At 49.6% G+C, this 22,342-nt stretch overlaps 7 protein-coding genes across 7 annotated transcripts; 4 read left to right on the plus strand and 3 right to left on the minus strand.

Moving 5' to 3' along the window:
* The first annotated feature begins 441 nt into the window (after positions 1-441).
* Positions 442-4,550, plus strand: P153DRAFT_315677 (uncharacterized protein). Its single transcript, XM_033664960.1, has 2 exons — positions 442-3,961; positions 4,021-4,550. Exons 1-2 carry the CDS (start codon positions 729-731, stop codon positions 4,139-4,141), a joined length of 3,354 nt encoding a protein of 1,117 aa, XP_033524456.1. The 5' UTR covers positions 442-728; the 3' UTR covers positions 4,142-4,550.
* A 1,494-nt stretch (positions 4,551-6,044) lies between these two features.
* On the minus strand, positions 6,045-6,902 carry P153DRAFT_422793 (glutathione S-transferas-like protein; the record flags this gene model as incomplete). The annotated part of the gene is made up of 2 exons (XM_033672391.1): positions 6,045-6,145; positions 6,179-6,902. The coding sequence occupies 2 exons, from the start codon at positions 6,900-6,902 to the stop codon at positions 6,045-6,047; spliced, it is 825 nt and encodes a 274-aa protein (XP_033524457.1).
* Positions 6,903-7,547: 645 nt separating this feature from the next.
* On the plus strand, positions 7,548-8,090 carry P153DRAFT_230394 (uncharacterized protein). The gene has a single exon (XM_033662681.1). The coding sequence runs from the start codon at positions 7,696-7,698 to the stop codon at positions 8,029-8,031; it is 336 nt and encodes a 111-aa protein (XP_033524458.1). The 5' UTR covers positions 7,548-7,695; the 3' UTR covers positions 8,032-8,090.
* Positions 8,091-8,780: 690 nt separating this feature from the next.
* On the minus strand, positions 8,781-9,540 carry P153DRAFT_385308 (uncharacterized protein; the record flags this gene model as incomplete). Its single annotated transcript, XM_033670415.1, has 2 exons — positions 8,781-9,055; positions 9,105-9,540. 2 exons carry the CDS (start codon positions 9,538-9,540, stop codon positions 8,781-8,783), a joined length of 711 nt encoding a protein of 236 aa, XP_033524459.1.
* A 3,382-nt stretch (positions 9,541-12,922) lies between these two features.
* On the plus strand, positions 12,923-15,456 carry P153DRAFT_356723 (HET-domain-containing protein; the record flags this gene model as incomplete). The annotated part of the gene is made up of 4 exons (XM_033666670.1): positions 12,923-13,778; positions 13,836-13,846; positions 13,894-14,164; positions 14,213-15,456. The coding sequence occupies 4 exons, from the start codon at positions 12,923-12,925 to the stop codon at positions 15,454-15,456; spliced, it is 2,382 nt and encodes a 793-aa protein (XP_033524460.1).
* Positions 15,457-15,562: 106 nt separating this feature from the next.
* P153DRAFT_385310 (uncharacterized protein) lies at positions 15,563-17,431 on the minus strand (the record flags this gene model as incomplete). The annotated part of the gene is made up of 3 exons (XM_033670416.1): positions 15,563-16,517; positions 16,597-17,165; positions 17,216-17,431. The coding sequence occupies 3 exons, from the start codon at positions 17,429-17,431 to the stop codon at positions 15,563-15,565; spliced, it is 1,740 nt and encodes a 579-aa protein (XP_033524461.1).
* Positions 17,432-18,127: 696 nt separating this feature from the next.
* Positions 18,128-21,262, plus strand: P153DRAFT_315688 (uncharacterized protein). The gene is made up of 4 exons (XM_033664961.1): positions 18,128-19,771; positions 19,824-19,952; positions 20,003-20,123; positions 20,182-21,262. The coding sequence occupies exons 1-4, from the start codon at positions 18,230-18,232 to the stop codon at positions 21,039-21,041; spliced, it is 2,652 nt and encodes an 883-aa protein (XP_033524462.1). The 5' UTR covers positions 18,128-18,229; the 3' UTR covers positions 21,042-21,262.
* Positions 21,263-22,342: the final 1,080 nt, after the last annotated feature.

A 22,342-nucleotide genomic window follows, 5' to 3' on the forward strand; every position in this document is an offset into this window, starting at 1 on the left:
GGTGTGGCAGTTGGTGGTTTGGTGTCAGGAGAGGAGAGGAGATGTCAGTGTCTTTTCTTGGATTTTTCTCAAGGGTCTGTGGAGGGATTGCGAATGGGAATGGGAACGGGTTAGGAATGGAAAGGGAATGGAGATATTTCTGATAGATAAATGAAATTGAATATTATTTTCATTTGCTGCGCGTTTGTTTGGGGATGTTGTGAAGTGGCTGTGGTTGGTTACTTGTTGTGACTGAGAATTGTCTTCGAGTTCGCGACAAGTCTGAGTACAGTGCGTGATAGTGTTGTGCTATCCACTATAATCAATTCTGCCAAAGTAGGCACCTTTACCTTGACGCTTATTTCGCGTTCGCTCTGAACGCGTCTCATTGGTCGGGACATCTAAACGTCCGTGCGGGGTTCCTTGAACGTGCAACTGCTCCACCACCTTTACACGCCACGGCGTCCAGCGCGAAACCGACCATACCGCCATCAACCCAACCGAGCCGACGCGCAAGACACTCCGAAGAATAATCCCCGAGATCGGCGACACTGTGGATGCCCTTTTAAGGATATCCCGGTCGCGGTGGCAGCGTGGATGACGGTCCGCTCACCTCTCAACAACCCACCTACCTCGCGGCGCGCCTTCACCGGTCGCCGATAGCCTGCCTGTCTGCAGCTTCCCACCTGGACCTGGACTCGACTCAACGCCTCTAAACTTCATCAACCGCGCAACTCAACCCCCCGTCGATGCCGCACGCGACTATGGACGGCGAACGCATCCCCCCCTCGACAGGCGCAACGGAAGAAGACGACGACTTTGTCAAGTTTCTCAGCCTACAAAGTGGTGCTGCGGCGAATGGCGAGGATTTGCTCGGGTCGATAAACGACCGTGAGCTGGATCTGGGAGAAAAGGCGGATGATGCGGTGGACTTTGCTGACATATCTGACGATGATGATCTGCCTGAGGAAGAGTTTGGTGCTGGTGGAGGTGATAATGGCGCGATCGCTGCTGATGATCCCCTCGACGATCTGTTTGGCGATGGTGGAGAAGACGGCGGTGATGACTTCGACGTAGACGCCCTTTTCGACGATCCCGACGTCGATTCCACGCAAGATCACGCGCGCCATGAGGACAGGCCGCTCGAATCTGTAGAGGGACAAGCGGACGCTCGGCAGACCGCCACTGTCAACGCTTCGCAGAGCAACGGACAAGCTGTCTCTCGAAATGTGACCAGCACAGCCGCACAACCAGTAAAGAAGGAGGAGATAGATCCAGACCTCCTTGAGCAACTGGCTCTTTTCGAGGAATCGCGTCGTGGAAAGGTCAACGATGAGCTGGCTGTGCCAAAGACGACGAGAGCAGAGTTCGAGAAGACATGGCCCAACTTCGAACCGGATAAGCCCCCGCGCTTCTTCAGCCTGGTGCCGCGCAAGCGCGCCTACTACATCCCCAAGGTCCCTCAGAAGCAGCCCAAGCTCATGCCCATGGCCAAGGTCAGCCTTGACATCGCAGCAGACCAGGAGAAGAGCTTCCGACTGCCCCCAGTACCAGCTACGACCAAGGCCGGGCGACAGTCAGAGGAAGAGCATGGGGGTATTATTCATATCGTGAACGCTGTTCAGGAAGAACGCGAGAGCAGCGAACAAATGGAATTGGATAGTCTTGACACGATCGAAGACGGCGAAAAAATTGGGAACGTCTCATGGAGTGATCTGAAGATTGCCTGTGAAAACTGGGACATTGCGAGCGACGCGACACTCTCAGACGATGACATGATTTTGACGCCCCCAGATACTGTTGTCGACGGTATTGACATAGACTGGATCGGCAGTCTGGTTCCAACGAAGAAACGGAAACTTGGACACCACGCGAAGCCCCTACAGTTTTCTGTCTACGATCACATGGACCTGCCCACCTGGGATGATCCCGAACTCGAGACCGCCAGACTCGCGAAGAAGATCATCTTGGATATGAACGACCCACATCTCCTGCTTGACGTGCAGTTACCAAGTGCGGAGCCCCCCAAGCCTCGCACAATTGGTCTCAGCCTCAAGCGTGACAATCGCGGTAGTCTCGCGAACCCGATGTTCAAGCGTTACAACATTTCCAACGACGAGGCATACGACGCGCTCAAGGAGAGCAGCCAGCAGAAGGTTCGCAGCATGATTGGCCATATGAACGTCGAGCACAGTCTGCCTGCTTTGAAGCTGCAGTTTCCGTTCTACAAGGTCGCGCTTTCTGATCGCGAGCTCCGGTCCTTCCATCGTCCTACCATCTCGTTCAAAGCTGGGGAGCGGGCTGGCATCTCGACACTCAAGTCGATCAAGAGGAAGCTCAAGAAGAATCTCAAGCCTTCTGAAGCTTTTGCCAATGCAGATGATCTCAGCATTGGCGATAATTCAGATCTTCTCCTTGCGGAGTACTGCGAGGAATATCCAACGACGTTGTCTAACTTCGGCATGGGTATCAAGATCCTCAACTACTACCGTCGAAAGGACGACAACGATACTGCGCGCCCGAAACGGGAAGACGGTATTGGAGAGACGTCGGTGCTGCTACCGCAGGATAAGAGTCCGTTCTCGCTGTTTGGTCAGGTCGAGCCTGGTCAGGAGGTACTGACGCTTCACAACGCCATGTATCGAGCACCGGTTTTCAAGCACAACCCCGAAGCCACCGATTTCCTCGTCAGCAGAAGTCATACTGGAGTTAATGGCTCCAAGTACTACATGCGGAACATTCCGAACCTTATGGTTGTTGGCCAGCAGTTCCCCTCTGTCGAGGTGCCTGGCACACATGCACGCAAGGTCACGGAAGCATCGAAGAAGCGTCTGAAGATGCTGGCTTTCCGACTGTACAGAAAGGGTCAGCAGAAAGCAAGCAGGCAGCCCTGGGTCAGTAACGAGATGATCAAACAGCATCTTCCAGGAACGGAGATTGCACAAAATCGCTCTCGGATGCGCGAGATCATGAAGTACCAGAAAGACATTGGGACGTGGGAGCCAATGCCTGGTGAGACCATTCCGGAAGAACCCATTCTGCGGACCTGGATCAAGCCGGAGGATGTGTGTCTGATAGACTCCATGCATGCTGGTGACAAGCAGCTCCAAGACGCTGGAATCAAATCGAACGAGATCAAGGACGATGACGAAGAGCAGGAGGGCGAGAACTCGGAGTCGAAACTGGCGCCTTGGAACACGACGAAGAACTTCTTGAATGCCTGCACAGGCAAGGCTATGCTTGAGCTTCACGGCGAGGGCGATCCCACCGGTCAAGGCTTGGGCTTCAGCTTCATCAAGACGTCGATGAAGGGCGGCTTCCGCGACATCGGAGAGAGTATCTCAGACCGCGTCGACGCAAAGAAGATGAAGGAACTCAACGGCCACAGCTACAACGTGCAGAAACAACAGCAAACGTACGAAAACGCCATAAAGCGCATCTGGAACAAGCAAAAAGAAACCCTATCCGCCGAGAACCCGCCCTCGGACATAGAAGACGACGTCGACTCCAGCACCACCGCCGCCGTCCCCCGCGGCCGCAGCGAACTCGGCACCCCGCTCCACCGCGCCGACGACGACACCATGAGCCAATTCTCCCGCAACAGCGGCGCCGACTCGCGCGGCAAAAAACTCCGCATCACACGCACCATCAAGAACAAATTCGACGAGTACGAGGAGCGCGTCGAAATCGTAACAGACCCCGAAGTCATCAAGCTGTACCTCAAGCGCAAGAAACAGGAGCGCCTCATGAATATGAAACTCGACGATATCAAACCCACAGGCGATCATGAGTATGATAAACAGCAGCTTGCTAAGTTGAAGGCGGAGTATGCGAGGTTGGCGCGCAATATGGAGCGGAGGGAGGGCAGGGAGAAGGCGAAGGGTATTCATAAGAGTCAGAATGGGGAGGCGGGGCCTGGGAAGGGCACGCCGAGGAAGTGTGCTGGCTGTGGAGAGGTTGGGCATATTAAGACGAATAAGAAGTATGTTTTTTTTTCTCCTATCCCTTTCTTGGATGCGGTTTGCTAATGCGGCGCGATAGACTTTGTCCCCTCCTCAATGGGTCGAGGAAGCAGAATGATACGTTTCGCGATGCGTCTGCTGCGTCGCCTGCTACGGCTGTGCCCGGGACGCCGATGTCGGTTATGTCGCCGCCTGTTTGAATGCAGTGGCGTGCGGGGATGCTGGTCCTTGGTTTGATCGTGGTAAGTTCAGTGGTGCGGTGCGGCGTGGTGTACTCATCCCACCACTTTCTCTTCTCTTCTCTTCTCTTCTTTTTTTTCGAGACGTGGTCGGTAATAAGACGTAAAAGGGTCACCGTTTGGTTGGAGTTCTACCCTCGGATGCTTTTTTTCCATCATGCATAGCTTTGGGCGCTGGGTGTGGGTTAGTGTTACGCGGTATGCGTTAAGCATTGGGATTGGCGTTTTTCTTTTGAGCGCTCTTCACATCAGATCAGATCAGATTGGGTTTGTGGATAGGGGGTGGGCGTGTCAAAGTCGCTGGGTGCGAAAACGCTGGCATCTTTTTCTTCCTGCAGAGTTGTGTGGACATGGAAAAAAGTAGGGGTTGATTGACATATTTATTAATTCGCTCACATTATCATAACGATATGCCTTTCATATGGAGTGAGTGAGTGACTGAGTGAGTGACTGAGTGAGTAGTTCGTGGATGCAGATAAATATGGTGGGCACTATTCGGTGTAGTCAAAATTCTATTCGGTGTAGCGATGCCTGTCACAGAGGCATAAAAACATTTAGCAGCAACCCTTAAGCAGGCAGTATTACAACTGTTTAGTAGCTAAAGCATTTACTTAAAATATTAGAATTACTTAATTTATACAGCAGATATATTAGGCGCAACAAAAGTGTTGCGATGTAACTGTGTTGGGTACAGGAGAGGTTCTAACAGATAAGCTAATGTTTGAAACTTAAATAGTAGATTATAATCTAGAAAGTACTTACGAACTATTAATTGTTGCACATATATATAGACAAACTCTTTTCTAAGCCTCAGTAACGGGCATCGCTACACCGAATAGAATTTTGACTACACCGAATAACGCGCGCCATAAATATAGCACGCCTCCCCCGATACATAACTACGAGTCGAGCGGTACATTGCTTTCTCTCGCCATCTATCTGTCTTTCTATCTATTTGTACTCGTCCACCGCCTTCCCTTGTAACGTTACTACTTCGATACATTACTGGACGCTATGTCCTTCCCCTCTATAGCCGCGGTGAAGGAGTCGTAGTCGTTGCTAGTGGTGTAAATGGAAGACCTAATTGCAGATACACCTATAACGCATAGATCTAGGTGGTATACACATCGCCTCGTTGCATGGCATGGCATGACATGTAACGATGGTATGATGGCTTGTTTGGAAGTTGGATGTAGAGACGCCATCGACCCTGCGTGTTCAAGGCGATGCTAGCGTGTTGACAGGTGAGCGGTGTTGCGGCTGTGAGATTGAGCATCTGCTATAACACCTCGTTTATGTATTCCTAATCATACTATGACTGGGGAATACTTGCGATTGGCTCCGGAAGCTACATATGGAATGATAGGTATTCTGGTTTTCTGGGATGTGGGTGTGGGCCGTCCGTGCGGGTGTGGTCCAGGGTTGTGCGGTAATTGACGTGAGTTAGTAAACTGTCAGCACGGAGATTGTACTTTGGAGGGCGCTAGGTAGGAGACTTGGTCGACTACAGGGCAGATGACAGGTGCTCCATACTGAGGCTCATAGTCAGGATGGAAAGGGATGGCTTGATAGAAACTTGGATGCGTTGTAGTCGAGCGCGTACAGCGAACACGTTGGGAGAACTTCGAGGGCCTGAAATTCCGAGGGATGTCGAGATAACACGAGCCATTGAACATCTAGAGCGATACGCACGCAAGGCAAGCGAAACGGGCGGATAAATAGTTAGAGAAGAACGAATAGCAATTAATTAGAAGTCGGCTACAAATGCCTGTATTACAACCAACATGGCTAGCCTATCGTGGACTAGCCAAGAGGCTTAGCAAGACTCGTGGACCCCGTCCGATCCAAACACCCATGCACAACACTATGGCGCATGTTGCTGTGCCTCGTCCATATACCCGTCGGCCATATACCCAGTGCTGTTCCCAGAATCTGCCCTTACCATGGGTGCCTCGCCCTTGCGGTCTGGCTGAGCATGCCCGTTTAATTGTCCCCGACTCTTCTTCCAGATGTCAGACGTCACACCTCCGACCGCTAAGATCGAATGCTCAGGGGGTGCTGAGCCCAGTAGTACCTGCATTTCGGGGTCTCCTCTCTGCATCGCTCGCTGGTATGCTGGCCTTTCCCCGATATCCCTCAGGTACCGCAGAATGTGCGGGTATCTCTCAAGCCAGATCAGTGGGCCGAAGTAGCGTTGCGTAGTGAGCGAAAAGACAGTCATGACATCTGCGGCCGTGAAGTCCTCTCCAGCTAGCCATCTGTTGTTCCGCAGGCGATCATCTATCATCTGAAGCGTATGTTGCACACTCTGGATCGCCCATTCGCTCGCGCTGCTATCTTGAGGGAGCTGCGCCACGTTGAGACTCAATGCTCGGACGAGCAGAGGCTGTAAAGAGGCGCTGGCAAAGTGCAGCCAGAACAAGTAGTCGGCGTATCCCTCCTCGCCGTACTGCTTCGACAGTCTCGGCACGTTGGTGTTGGCATACTTTGCGAGAATGTACTCGCAAATCGCGCCGCTCTCAGATAGAGTGACTCCAGTTTCCGGGTCTTCGATGAGCGGCGCTTGGCCGGAGAGATTTCCTGGGTGGCCCTTGAGGCTCATCGGCGCGAGGATGGGGTCTCGGTTGTACTTTATCATCTGGTACTGGATGCCCAGTTCTTCGCAGAGAAAGAGGATGCGCTCGCTCTGAGACAAGCCGAGGTGATGAACGACGAGAACCATGATGACGAAGAAAGATGTATGAGTTTGAGGAGAATAAGTTGAAGATGATGAGATTCAAGTATCGTCAAGCTTTTGCACCTCTTTATACATTGTAGAAACTGATAAGTTGGCTTCACTGACGTCAACCACGGGGATAGACGTTTGTGGAGACGGACCGTTATTGATCTTAGCCGGCCACGGTATCCTTGCCTCGAGGCCCAGGCACAGGGAAATGATACGATCAAGTCATCTGTTCCTTCAGATATGGACCCCTGCAAAGCAGGCTTAGATCCTGGGAACACGGGTACCGGCAGCAAAAACTTGGATAGTTCTTCCGTTTCCGACGTCGAGATCGTGAAGCACCAAGGTCGAGAGTCGACGCGCGTTCGGCACTGATGGTGGCACGATCGAGGCAAGAAAGATGACCAGGTGGAAAACGTATGAGCAAAAAAAGATACCTCCATACAACAGTGGGGATTGGCTAGTGGTATCCACCTGACTATCAGTCCGCTGGTACATAGGAGTGAACGAACAGGAGCCTTGCTATGTCCTGCTCGCTCACTACAATGCTCTTTGGAACTACTGTATGCAGTAGCAGCTACGTAAGTCGCTGTTCTGTAAGCATATCTAGAATCGGCCCTTTAATATTTAGTACTAAGTCAGGGTTTCTCTCTTGTATACTGTAGAAACCTACGTAATTGCAGTACCACTAGATTGCTACACTGTAACTAAGCCACGGCAGCTTGTAAGTCCTCCTCTGTTCGACGAGGGTACTTTGGCACTTTGATTGGCTATTGTTCCCTTAGCAATTTCTATGGTATACGATTACTCTTCGCAACCCTCGAACGAACGACCACAGCGCTACATAAACACTCACAAGAACTGCTTCAACTTGTTCGTCGAGTCTTTGAATTCTGTTCACCTGTATCTTCACTACTTTTCCTGTCGTTACTGCAACTGGGTCGACATCCCTTTCGACAATCATATCACGCAACTTCCATGCGGACTGGGGTTGAAATCATCAGACGGCACGCGGCCTGAAGAGGTTGCGACCACGATGGTTGCAAGGTCTGCTGGGTTTCTCGTACCAAAGGTCGTTCCATATAGAGAGCATCCTGACACACCTTATGCATCCGTCTCTATTCTATGACCCGCGTACCTGGCAACGACCTAGGTAATCCCGAGATTTACGAGCAAATGCGTGTTGACAACTGCGAGACCATGTTCACTGAGCTACAGTGTATGCTACAAGCTATACAAAGCTAATCTTATCCATAGGGAGGGAAGCACAAATGTCTAGTTCTAGGGACGGCAGTAAGAAGTGTGCGCATCCCCAGTCGCCTAACGATATCAACATTGATACCTTCAGAAGCGTTGTAGGCAGCGATAAATTCAAAACGCAAGTGTACGAGACAGTCTGAGACGATGCTCATTTTCGATACATTCATCCATCGATCTACGATGCAGCCGTGACGGAGATGGACGATGGTGAGGAATCCATGTCAGAGATCGACTTTGATCAAACTAGTTTCCGCGCGTTCAAACACCGTGTTGAATAGCTCGACTTCGGTACCGCCTAATCTCTCATTTGCGGCGTAAAGAGTTGTGGAGAGAGGCTGAAGGAATAAGCATTGAAGAAAGCTTTTGTATTCACCAAAACCTTATCAAGAACAGTAGCACATCATTGCCGCTGGAGAAGACGTCGAAAAACTCTAGAGGGAAAATACTCAAAACAAGAATCCAAATCAAAATGAGCCCCTACTTCGATTTCTCCATGCACAGGACTCTGTCTAGCTTTAATTCAACTTCGTCTCTCTAACTAGTAGGAGATGGGGAGTTCCATAATCAAAATAAACCGCAAGTCCCCTAAACAAATCCCTCTAAAAGTTTTGCGGCCATCTAGAAAGGCTCGGATTGCACGAGAAGCTGGTTAGAGTCATTGTTGACAACGTAGAATGTAGAGGGGGCGTTGTCATAAGAGAAGTCGAGCAGGACAGTGTCGGAAGCCATCATGGTGACGTCGACAAGTTGACCAGGGGTGTAGGAGCCAAAGGTAAGGTAGTACTGGTTCGTGGGCTTGATCTGGTAAGAAGCGTTGGGCTCAGGCATGAAAGTAGCCGTAGGTTTACCGTCGTAGTCCGAGGCGGAGCTACCAACTCCCACAAAGAAGTTGCCTATTGTTGTTAGCAAAGGGGAGCAATATCAGGGAAGAATGCTATTCACCTGTCTTTGCATCGCTTATTTTGAAATGGCTGCCACCGACTGGAGCCTTCACTTGGAAGGCGTTCACCATGCCACCATCAGGAAGAACGGTATTAGTGAAAAAGGGAGCACCATCAGAGGCATCGAGCTCGAGCGTAGTGCCTGATATAGTGCCACCAGTTGGATTCAGCGAGCCAAGAGTCACATTCCTGTAGTTATTGGCATTGACCACGACGCCGTGAGCAGGCGTCTCGGCCGAGCATCCAACTACCGCATGAAACTGTGTTTCGATAGTGAAGGTTGCGGATTTGTCAGGCTGGACATTGCAGCCGACAAGAATGTTGGACCAGAGATTGCCATTCACAGGGGGTGTGACCTCGGGCAGCTCGCTGAAGATGTAATATTCCTTAAAGTCGCTCGTGTCGTTCTTGACCATGATAGTATATTCGTTAATCATAGTGATTCTTCAGAAAGAGAAAAGGGGAGCAATCGGACCGTTTGGTTTTCCAAGAATAAAAATGATAGATGATCAAATAAATTGATTGTTCTGTTGTATCTTGATGGCATCTTGGGATACAAGAGGGGAATTTACAACTTTATATCCGTAACTCAATCCCATCCCTTCCTAGCCTTTTGTTCTCTAGATTGTTCTCTATGACGCTTAGCCGCTCCCAATCAGACATCTAGTTGTGGCTCCTTCTCCACAAGCTGAGAGGGCTCTCCTGTGCAGCACTCAGTAACGTCCAACAGATTCCATTTCCTCTCCAGAAAGTCAATTCAGCTTTCGCTAAAGACTGTCCTTCAAGAAGAAAGCTTAGCACGCTACGGTGATGTTGTCGCGCCAACAAGCGGTGTACGATCTATCTAGATCTAACAATACCCCGCGCTCAGCTAGCCACAAGATGCCTGCGTCTTATCACTCTAATACCTGCTAGGATAGAAACGCCAGCGATGCATCAATATTTAGACAGTTACGTACGGCTTAGGATGTTCTTCTCAAAAGGACAGCAACCGGGTTTCAGGTGTTCCCAGAGCATGGTACGATCAGATAGTGGACTGGTATTGCAGTATCCAAAGCTTCTAATGTGCATAGAAGATACAGTAGTGAATATATCCGCTACATAGGGAAGGCAGATGAGACAACGCACGACTGATTGGGAGCCATCATACAAGTTATCTGAGGGATGGTCCACAATCGTGGCACATTACAGCCAGCGTTTGGCAACCTTTCCTGGGGATACTCTGCCTGCTCTCATAGGGATCGTGTAAATATGGGAGAACCAACTACCCGTGTTGCGTCTTTGTTTGTGACGTGATCCCCACGGATCCAAATGGTGCCATCAAACTCACTCTTGAATGTATCACAGAGGAGTTTGCAATGTGTGATCTCGAAGACGATGCCACGTACACCAAGTTATTTGACAATCTGAAAAGGAGCGATGAGTCGGTTGATATCATTTTTAACGATGATCATACACCACGAGGCCTCGAAGGGGTGTGGCTATTTAGCGTTGTTGATGAAGAACCTTACAACAATCTACATGAAATTGGGTCGGGCGTTATCGAAGTCGAAAAGTCCAGTAACAATGTTCGAAAGTATTATGTTCGTGTCGGTATGTTCTACAACAGAAGGTACAATAAGACACCTGAGGAGCTTAGATGTCTATCCATACTAATACAGGATTAACTGGCTGTCTGGCTACTAGTCCGCCGGTACGTTGCTTAAATAGGGCTGAGCGAACGGGAAGCCTTGTTTTCAACGTCCTATGGTCGTATGTGAAAGATTTGATTTGCATAAAAATGATTATTCACGGAATGTATCTGATGCTACGTGCTGCGACACCGACCTGTAGTGATACATTGAATCGCAGTTCACATAATATTCAGTCTGCCGGCCGCTTGATAGCAGGCACTTAGCTGCTTTCTCTGTATCCTTCCCCGTCGTCATCAGCTGTTTAATGAGAAGTCTCGATTCTTCATGCTCGATAGCCAGACACCATCTACATCACTGATTCCAGAACTGTTTCAAGCTTCTTGTATGCTTTCTTCAATCAACCATGACAATCAAACACGGTGTAGGCTAGATTGCGGACGTGATTGTGAAGCGGTTTCGTATCGCCATAGAAGTCGTACATGTAAGCTCAGTTGATGAAGATACTAGTGCATCTTCTTATGGGCTCTCTGCCAACATTGTCGTGATAGACAATCATGGCAGCGAGGGATTGCGCCTAGCGGTATTCTCTAGTTGTTTCAGTTCCAGATGGCTGAATATGCGGTCAGTGTCTGTCGTAAACAATGGAGAAATCTGAGGTTTCTGGCCATATTCTACGGGAAATCCAGGTTGTTTCGTTCTGAACGAAGCTTGCAAATCAAGAAGAACGTAACGAGATGAATTCAAATAATAACTGACTGAATGTTCTTGATATCAACGCAGCTCCTGCTGACACAATGCGACGTTGCGCGAAAGTCGTTGTGACGCATGTCGTTGCTGTGGAAAGGAGAGTTAGAGCACTTACCAGGCAGTCGCCTCACAAAACGGCAACTGAACTCGAATCTGTCCGCAGTCTGATCTGGTAAGCTTCTAGTCTTGACTGGAGCAGATTCGAGCGATATCTTGATCAACAAGGGCAAACAGAGTGACAACGAGGGCGAGAAACTCCCTTCCTTTCATGAGACCCCTCAGATCGCAGCTGCCGAGAGCAACTAACCCTAGCAAGTGTTATTTCACTTGCAAAATCGATATTTGTTGAGCACTGGTGCGGCTTCCACTGAGAGGTGGGATACGCAGCTCGGCTGTTCGAACCTGGCGCGACGTTGGCATCTTCTCTACTAAATCGCACAATATCGGCCGAGAGAACCACTCGTATCCTAACTTCACCTATTCCAGAGCAATTGCAATGATGGCTCGTTGCTCCGAGCCAGGAAAGAATAAACAATTACACAGACCAACGTCTCTCGAGAGCAGAACGGCCCTCGGAATAATCTGGACCGTTTCGGGGCACAACGAGACACATTTGGACGCAACACACATAATTCACATATCGTCAGATGTCAATCCCTGTAATTTGCTCTCCGAAGATGACAGGCCGTGTCAATGAGGGTCATCGATTAACGTACTAGTGAGCTCCAAGGATCTGGTGCTTTGCCCGCGCTCGACTTCTTCAAGTATTATGGAGGATAGGACGCAGTCGAGTGCCTAAATGACTGCGCTGCGGGACAAAGAACGGGCTTCCAATCTTTCCTTGCGGCTCTTCGAATCGTCAGACATCGTTTTATTTTCCGACAGCATGGCTTCTCTTCATAATGAATCAAGAAGTCCAACCTATGGCTGCACAATCCCACACCGATATATATGTTCAAACGCTGCGCGTATCTGTTAATGCTGCGTGGATGGAGCTCCGACTACGCGACGTGAGACTGGCTTGCTCCGCTGAAAGGTAGGCTTCGCACTGTTGAGTAGATCCTGGAGACTGACAATCTAGTCAAACCGCCTGAAGGCGTAGAGGATAAAACTTTGGCATTGTAGATGGCGAGTTGAGCAACGGAACCATCATGTGTCGAGCTGCGCTATTGACGTCACCAGGGTCTGCGAACGCTGAAGTCCGAGAAGGCTTGCTCTTCAAACACCAAATTCAACAACGATGACAGATCTAGAGCGGACTACAACAACGAGCGCGAATATTGTTGCTTATGAGTCTAGTGTATCGATCTCACTTTGGGGGCCAAATGTGGTCTGACAAGGATGTATCGTTAGCCTGGCGCGTGTCGCTATCATTTCAACACTCAGCCTTGGACAACTTCCATGCTCTGTTCGCTTTCTCGCAATTCCCTTCGCCAATATGCCGATATCATCAACACCCGGGCTTTGCGACTTCTGCTACAAGAATGTCTTGAGCCCAAACAGTTCGTGGGCTTATCATCACCCAAGCCAGTCATCTCTTGCGGCCTCCGCGCATCGCGGCTGCGCCTTCTGTATTCTCCTGCACAAAGATGTACTGAGCCATCGCAAGGCCCTCCACAAAAACGAAGATATGCATGCTGACCTAAAGCGCTGGCTTCACGAGGATGTGGCCAAGACTGACAAACTGCCTTCAGGCTGCGGCTCTACGACCTCTCTATATCGATGGAGTAGTCGCAGTCTAGGTAGAACGAGAGACTCCATGCGTACAGTGGGAATAACTTTTCGGGTGGTGCCAAAGAGGCGCGCCATCGAAGATGAGAGACATTCTGATTTTGATCTGCAAACCTTTGGTTTACCCGAGCGCATCTTCTACTGTTTCCCTGATGCAGACTTAGGGTATCTCCTGAGCGCAGCCAAGCTCGGTAAGAGCACACACCCAGATGTTACTGGCCAACAAATCAAGAGTTGGATGAGAGATTGTGAAAAGAATCATAGGCATTGTCCGAAACGGGTTGGTTCTGGAAGCAATTTTGTTCCGACAAGACTACTCCATATTGGAGGCAAACGCCGAGGAGATTCAATTCGAGTCGTCAACACCACACTCAAGAAGGTTAGAGGCCCCTATGTCACTTTGAGCCATTGCTGGGGAGAGGCGAAAATATACACTCTACGATCAAGCACCTTGGAAGAGATAATGTTTGTCGGTGTTCCGTGGCACAAGCTGCCAGTCAATTTCCAGCAGGCTATTGAAGTGGCATGGCTTTTGGATGTTGATTATATCTGGATTGACTCTCGTAAGTATCTGCTACGCAACTTAATAGTAGGAAGCTAACGTTTGTTCCCTCTCCTAGTGTGTATAATGGTAAGCACTATCAATCTCAACTTTGACGGGCGTTGACTGTAATATAGCAAGGGGACAGGGACGACTGGAAGCGTGAAGGATCTCGGATGGAACAGGTCTACCGCAATTCGTATTGTAATATTGCGGCAGCCGACGCCGTAAACAGTGCTGGAGGCCTCTTTCGTGAAAGGGAGCCACACAAGGTTACACCAGCTCACTTCGAGATATCGGGAGGCTCCCCGATGTTTGGTACACAGAAATGGAGAGTTGTTAGAGCAGACTTGTGGGAGAATGGCCTGTTGAGGAAACCGTTATACACGCGCGGCTGGGTCTACCAAGGTCAGTCTTGAATGAACGCTTAGTATGCAGTAAGCTAACGATTCGCAGAACGTATGCTTGCACCCAGGATCGTGCACTTCAGCAAACATCAAATCTTTTGGGACTGTACGAAGATGAGCGCGTGTGAAGGTATTCCTACCGGACTTCCTTTACCGTTGGAGCAAAAATCCGCGGCAGATCGTCATTGGCGAGGCCGGCTTCAGGAGACCACGAGGGGCACGATGCCCTTATCTGGTGTGAACGACGAGTCCCTCGAAGACTTCTGGAGAACGGCAGTTGAGTATTACACTAGACTCGACCTCACTAAGCAGAGCGACAAGCGTATGGCAATTTGGGGAGTTGCCAAACGAGTTCGCGATACGCTTGATGAAGAGTATGTTGCAGGAATGTGGCAATACGCTATGGAAGAACAACTAGCATGGCGAGTTGCAGACTGCGAGACAGCGGAACGACCCAAGCAATTGGTCGACTTTCCGAGCTGGTCGTGGACCTCTGTGAATGGAACAATACTAATTCCCGAGCGTTCAAAGGCCGATGAGCGACATTATTGTGTTACCGATCATGACGGAAAGGCTCTTGCTTTTACAATCAGGGGGGAAGGCACTCGCCCAATGCTGCCGAGGAGCTCATCTGAAACCCCTGACGATATGGGAAAGGAGTTGGATCTGGTGGCAGAGAGGCGACGGAAGTCGAGTGCAACGTCACGGAAGAACTCGCAACAAGATCCTGCAGGGCCCAACTACCAAGCGTTTGAATCGAAGGAACCAAAGGGAGGGCTTCTTGGGCAAGAAGAAACACACTCAGACATAGATGATAAGCGGGACAAAGAGCCCGAATTGGAACATGAACATATCGCTATACGAGGTCATCTTTGCGAAGGGCGTTTGAAGCGTCTCGACGGCAATACAGAATGGGCCCTCGAATTACTCAGCAGGCCAGATGTAGACCAGAAGCAGTTCGATGTTAAGGCTTTTCCGGATGTCGCACCCAAGCTACACGAAGAAGTGGTTTTGTTCGTTGTTCTTGCCTTGACGCGGCACGTCGACCGTTCGGACAGACCGCTCTGGATGAATACAGATACATCAATTCAAAAGGCCTGGTACGCAGGCCAAGGTATCATTATTCGACGCTCGACTCAAGCCGAATCATCCTACGAACGTATTGGCGCTTTCGATATTCGACGAATGAGTCCTCTTGTGTGGAAATACCTACAATGCACATATTCCACTGGAGATCCTGAAACGGCGCCTGAAGCTATAAGTAGCCCAAGCACAAATTTCTTTCTGAGATAACGGAGAACTTCTTTAGAGGATCGATATGAACCTTGTGCACATCGGTCAGGCAAGGAGCGATATGCTCAAATCCTGAATATTAAGAGAAGTCATTTGTATTTACAAGTCATCGACCACCTCCAAAGACGTCTAGACCCAGGCCAGACGATGGTGAGACCGTAGCATTTGTTGAGGGAAAGAACGTATGACTTCTGATTAGGCCCGATGATTCGCGTCTCATCGGCGGTGGCGATCTGAGACCAGTCATACTATCAAGACTGGGGGACCGATATCCTTTGAGACCTTCTATCATATCTGCCCACGATGTTCCTTGCGCAAGCTCTTCGACCTTTTTTGGCTTGTGCGTGAATGAACGCGGTATGTTGGAGGTGCGTAATTCCGAGTATGCCATCAAAAGTTCTTCGTTGTACTCATCTTTTGTGAAGATGTGAAACAGACGGTGGAATGTGACTATGTTTGGCTCGTCCTCAGCCGACTCGCTTGAATTGAGCCTAAGGTAGCCTTGGCCGGCTTCTAGAATGTCTTCAACACTTCGAGGAGGTACATGGCTCGAGCTCGTCCTGTGGCGACGTTCCTTGAGGGACATTGCGAGAGCAGATAAAGTTAACCCATCGAAAACGTCCCCTGTCTTTCCCACCACCGCAATACTTTTCAAGGCTATACGGTTCCAACTGTCCGATCTCTTGTTTATAGCATTGATTCCTTCGTTGAAGATTGCCTGGACATTCGCTGGAAGACGCTTCGGCCTTAGGTCGACAAGATCGGGTGATGTCGAATTGTGGATCCTGTCCAAAGCAAGCTTCGCTTGAACCACACTTCCGCCAACATACTTGGCTATCTTTTGAATCCATTCGCAACCTGCATGGCTGGTCATGGTGTTTCTAAAAGCAAGACCAAATGATGATAATGGCGGTTCGAGAGGGTCTGCCAGAGTACCGAATCCTAAATCTCCATGTTCTCTCTCCAAGTCCCATGCAATCAGCTCCGCCATTGTTTTCGGGTGGATGGAATGGATGAAGACTGTGAAAAACTCCGGTTGTGTCCAGACGCTTGCGGGTTCACTGCGCATGTAGTCAGTTTCCCGTACAGCATCGAGAATTTGACATTGGCAGCTAGGGTCCAGATCTGCCCGGAACGTACCATGTGCGACAGAACTGATCATCTCCTTTGCAAGTCTCACAAATATCTTGTCTACAATCGTGACAGTGCCAGTAGAGACTTGTTTCGAACGGCTCATCGTGCCAATTGCACACCTTGTCTCCAATTGCTTCATATCTCGGCAACCGTGAAGTGCTCATGATCTTCAACCCAAGGCTTTGCAATTCTGAGAGCTCCCGGCGGATCAGCTCCCTCAGAGATGCATTGGATTGGTCCAGATTGTCGAGAACAAGAAATGCTTGACCATTTGCATTAATTTCGGCGACTCTCTCTCGCAATGCTTGCGAAATGAGGCTGATGCGTGCAGAAGTTTTCCTTCCATGGTGCTTAGCACTCTTATAGTCTCTGTATTTAGCAAGGACGCCTGGCCCTATTTCAACGTGAAGGGGTGTGATCTGGTGATAAACGCTGCGCAATAAATCTTCTATGAAAGCAAGGTCATTCTCGATCAGACTCTCGGCGACAAAGATCGTAGCAAGGTAAATGTGATGTCCAGTTGTTTCTACGCGAGCCTTGTGGATGCGCTTGGCTGCCAAAGCTGCAAACGTGGACTGGCAGTTCAATCAGTGTGATATGGACATATTTCGTTGGTAGAGCTGACCTTCCCCGCGCCTGGCCCACCTACGACATCAAGCTGCCAGAGTTCCTTGTGCTGCAGCCAACGATCGAAGAGAGGATCGTCAAAGAAGCCATCAAAAAACTTCATATAGATATCAGGAGCTATCGCCGAAGACTCACGCAGCGCTGGATGCACGATCGCTTCGCGTGCGAACACATCACCATTCTCGTCTGAGAAGTACTCTTCGTCTGGGTTCATGCTGGTATGAGGGAGTTGGTGCCAGTTCGCCTTGTGTCTGTGAAGTAGAGGATGCAATCACAATCCCACCCTGGTAGGACCAGTTGAAGCTCGCCGACCACCTCTTGTGGACATGCTGCAAATAGTATACGGACGGACAAAGCGACGAACGGTGAGTCGCATGCATGGCAAGTAATCTATTTGGTGGGGGCCATTTTTGGGGGCGAACACGGGAAGCAGAAGGAGGACGCGCGGGGCTAACACAACACAAGGGCTACAACCAGGCATATCAGGCAACTGAAGGTAATTATGACCTTGACCCATTTCCCATCTCCACGGAAACGTCTGCGACGTATGGGAAAGAATGTAGGCCATATCTCGGCAGCGCCTACAGACGCCGGTGCTTGCTGACTCTCAAGGCTACATCTTCATTCGCTTATGTCCACTCATCACCGATTTCAGCCTTGAACCCCTGCCACTGCTGACCGGTATCAGTATATTTAGGTCTGCTAATCACGAAGCATCGTTAGGAAATAGGTGTAACGTCCCCTTCCCGTTTCTGCCCCCAGCCTACATCATTTGAGGAAAGTGCCCCTGTATGTGGCTTCTATCAAATCTGACTGCTGTGCAAAATCATCGCATCAGGATGTCACGCGATGACAGTGTTGAAGTGTATTTATATGCTCTCACATAGTGCAGATCTTGACGAGTCGAAGAGTCACTTTTTGCACGTTCAAATAGACAGAGCTCTTAATATTTATGTGCTGAAGTGCGCTCTTGGACCGCCGCGACAAGTAGCCTGCTTTCTCGATTGGCAAGATGTTTCTCCATCAGCCCAATATTTTAACGTCTTTATGGAGTTTGTTCCTAGCCGGCGCTCTCTCAGGTCCAACCCAACTCGACCGCCCCAAAAGCGTTCGTGCACGCCAGCAGGATCTCGCGGCGTCGCAGTCAACCGCTTGCGGAGCCATCATCGACGATCTCAATGACGGTTATGCCTACCACTGGGCAAGCGACGCATATGCTTGCTTGACCAGCGTTCCATTCAACGACGCGGTCGCCACTCGGTTCATCAAGTACCTCAACGAGACTCTTCAGTTCCAGAGTACTCTCGCGTACCTCAAGAATCCACCCACCGGCTACCAGCAGCCCGCAGTAGATGTACTGTCTGAACTGAGCAAGATCCAGACCGACGTCACGAGCAGAGTGTACCGGAATCAATATCAGTTCGAGATCGATGTGCAACATTTACTGTACAGGGCTCACGACGCCCATCTCTATCTGAGTGGTGGCATTACCTCGGCTTTCTCTTTCCTCGCACCGTACTCGATCACTGCTGCTTCGTCGGATGGCTTAAGCCTGCCAAAAGTCTACCTCACCAGCGATGTCATCGAGAGTCGAGATCAAGGCTGGACACCGTCGCCTATCAAGACGATCAACAACGAGGACGTGGTGGAGTATTTGACACGCCTTGCGAGTCTCAACGCAGTGGGTGGCATTGAGCCTCACGCCGATTGGAATCAGCTGTTCTATACACCAACATTGGCCACGCTAGGTGCCGGCAGTATCTGGGATAGTTCTGTCAATTTCTACCCAGGAGATGAGATTGCACTTACCATGGAAAACGGCACAGACTATCTCGACTATTGGCTTGCGCTGTGGAATGAACCTTATGCGACAGGACCCTTGACCACCGGAGGTGACTTTTACAACTACTTCGTCCTAGGCTTACTGCCTGCCTCCTATAACAGAAGTGATGGCTTCTTCAATCCTGCGTATGCTCCAAGGAAGTCGTCTCCTCCAGCGGCTACATCCCGTCCGCAGAATTCCTGGCGCGGCGTAACCAACGAATCATACCCTGATCCTGATGTTTGGCAAGAGGGTCTTGATGTCCTTGCTGACGGTATCGTCTCAGGGTACTTCCTCCCAGATGTAGACGCAGCTGTACTAAGCATCCCTTCTTTTGGCCAAAGTGGATATGCCATCGGCAACTTTAGTCAAGCAATTACGGACTTTATCTTCAACGTAACTGATGCCAACTTGACCAGGGTGGTAATTGACTTGCAGCAGAATACGGGAGGCGCCGTGGAGCTAGCTTTTAGTACATTCAAGAGGTTCTTTCCAGATCTCGAGCCATTTGCAGGAAGCCGACGTCGACACCATCAACTTGGCAACACAATTGGAGAGGCTTATACCGCGTATTTTAATGGACTCACACCTGAAGACGCTGAGTACAACGACACTCTGGCAGACGAATGGGTGATAACACCAAGGCTGAACGCTGCCTTGGACGACAACTTCACTAGTTGGTCTGAGTATTCTGGGCCTGTGCAGGCCAATGGCGATTCATTCTCTTTGACGGCATGGCAACTCTACACCTTGATTTTGCTGCATTTCTAACTGTAGCTGATAGGAACGTTACAATCTCTCGAGTTACACATACTCTGTCGCCCTGTTCGATGGGTGGATACCTAGGGGGTACACTCGCGAAGCTCCACTGCCCTGGAAGGAACGTCCTTTCAATGTGGACGACATCGTCATAGTAAGAAGAGATCCTGGTTCGGAAAGGAAGAAAAGCTGACAGTTTGACAGCTAACCGATGCGGCATGTTCGTCCACCTGTGCCCTGCTCGTTGAAATGTTTACTGAAGCCGGTGTCCGTACTGTTACCGCTGGAGGGCGTCCTACCAATGGTCCAATTCAAGCTGTGGGAGGTAAGCATCTGCGATCCAGTTCCTAATCTCAACTCTCGTCTCACATAATTACCCACAGGTAATCGAGGTGCTGTGCTCTACTCTGCAGATCAGATCGACAGCCACATTGTCAGACTATCCAACCCGCGCTTCAATGTCAACGACACAATCCTTGCCACACTTCCACAAATCACAGAGACTGGGTATCGCGACTCGGGGGTACTCACCTCCATCCTTGCCATCAATCTTCGCGACCAAGTCCGACCCAACGACGACGTTCCCTTACAATTCAAGTACGATGCTGCCGACTGTCGCGTCTTCTACACCCTAGCCAACGTATATAACATGTCCCGCCTATGGCGCGACACAGTCACAGCCGCATTCGACGACCCGTCTTTGTGTGTAGAAGACTCAACGGGCTACTCCAACTCCAGCTCCAACTTCACGAAATCTGCGCCTGAACCCGCTCTCGTGGAGTCATACAACGTGCACCTAGATCTCAACGAGCCTGACTCCGTTCTCATTGCAAACGATCTCGATCTCTCCGGCGGCCCCCAAGACTCCGAAAGCCGCGCCTTTAGCTACACTATTGACAACTGTAGTCCAAACGGCGGGTGCGGCAGATTCGTCAACAAGCAATGCGAAGCCGTCTGGCTGCACGACTGCAGATACCTAGCAGGCGAACTATACAAGACGCAGCGATGCGTGCCGTACACGGGCAAGAAAAGTAACTGCCCCCCGGGGACTACATGGCAGCCGGAGAATATCCATACATGGGACTCGAGACTCAATACTGCGAAGCCCGCGGCTAATGGGAAGTCTGCAGGAACGAGTAGTGGTGCGGGAACGACAACTGGGGCGTGTCAGCCAAATGGGAATAATCGCGATCTTTGCGAAACTTTCTGTGTGACGGGGAGAGAGAAGGCTTGCTTTAATTAGCTAGACACACAATACCGCTGATGATGCGCTGCATTGACCCTCGAACGGGCTCGTACATGATTTTACTAATTACAGCTGAGCATTGTGATAGTGTGTCCTCTTCTGGGGTAAGTTATCTTGTAGATCAAACTCTAGCTCTGGGATGAGGTCACTTTGGAGTGTAGGAGTTTGGTAGGCAAAGATAACTTATTTAGTACTGAACAAACCTATGAATCTCTTTGCATGCCTGTAACTACTTAATACCTGTTCTTCTTAGCTTGAACCTCTGTACTATTATACACAGCGTCTTTAGATAGTCTTTCGCAAAGAAAACTTACTTTGATACTTTAAACTTGTTTTGGGTCATAGTTTATGCTTATCATTGGAAAATTTATTGTCACTCGAATCTTATTCACTTACTGATAGTGCGTTTTAGTATGATTTTCAGTTCGATGTAAATGAACGAACTGTGTCCGATACCTATATATGGCGTGCCAGTAGTGCAATCCGGCTCATGAACCGGGGGAAGGCCTGTAAGTTCATCGTCGCTAGCGGCTAAGTCCAATCTCAGCGGCTAAATCCGATCTCAGCGGCTTTTTGCCAATTTTGACCTTGTATGTAATGTGAAATCGCGCCATTCAAAACCTGTCGATAGCCACCGATGCCTCAAATTCGTAAAGATCGTTCACCATGCCGGCTTTGACTCGGCTCGATGTCCTAGGTCTGTCCATTTCCATCATGACTCTCCAACGCCTTTGACATGGACTTGATCCACCAACGCCTGCAACAAAACTCCGTCGGCGCTCAGGCGGCTTCTTCCGAATCACAACATAGCCTCTTGAGACTATCTCCAGGACGACAGTGAGACCTGGGTTTCACCAGTATGAAAAGCACATCACTCCATAGTTGCCCTTTACCTCCTCATCCTCTATCAGCTATTCTTGGTATCAGGCATTTCCAGTTCAACATATTCTCGCCGTTCCGCCCCTAAGGACCATGGCCGGTTTAGAGTAAACCGAATATTGATATTTAGTTTATTTTAAACCTATTTGTTATCAGTTCACATATAACTAAGTTTTCATTAGTTAAAAGTAAACTGAATCTCTGCCTTAGGCAGAAGTGTGGCTAGAAGTAGCTGAAATCTTTTTCGGAGTTCTTTAAGTAAATACTTTTGTAAAGAGCTTAGTACTCTTTGACTACCTACACTATTATTATCTTAAGTTTAGATTTAATTAATTCAGACAATCATCTTGCGAGTGCAGTTATTCTAGTAATCTACCTATACTTTAATAGGCTGAGATAAGGTGGTGAAAGAGCTAGTG

This window comes from Dothidotthia symphoricarpi (assembly GCF_010015815.1).
Source record: "Dothidotthia symphoricarpi CBS 119687 unplaced genomic scaffold P153scaffold_9, whole genome shotgun sequence".
NCBI classification, from domain to species: Eukaryota; Fungi; Ascomycota; class Dothideomycetes; order Pleosporales; family Dothidotthiaceae; genus Dothidotthia; species Dothidotthia symphoricarpi.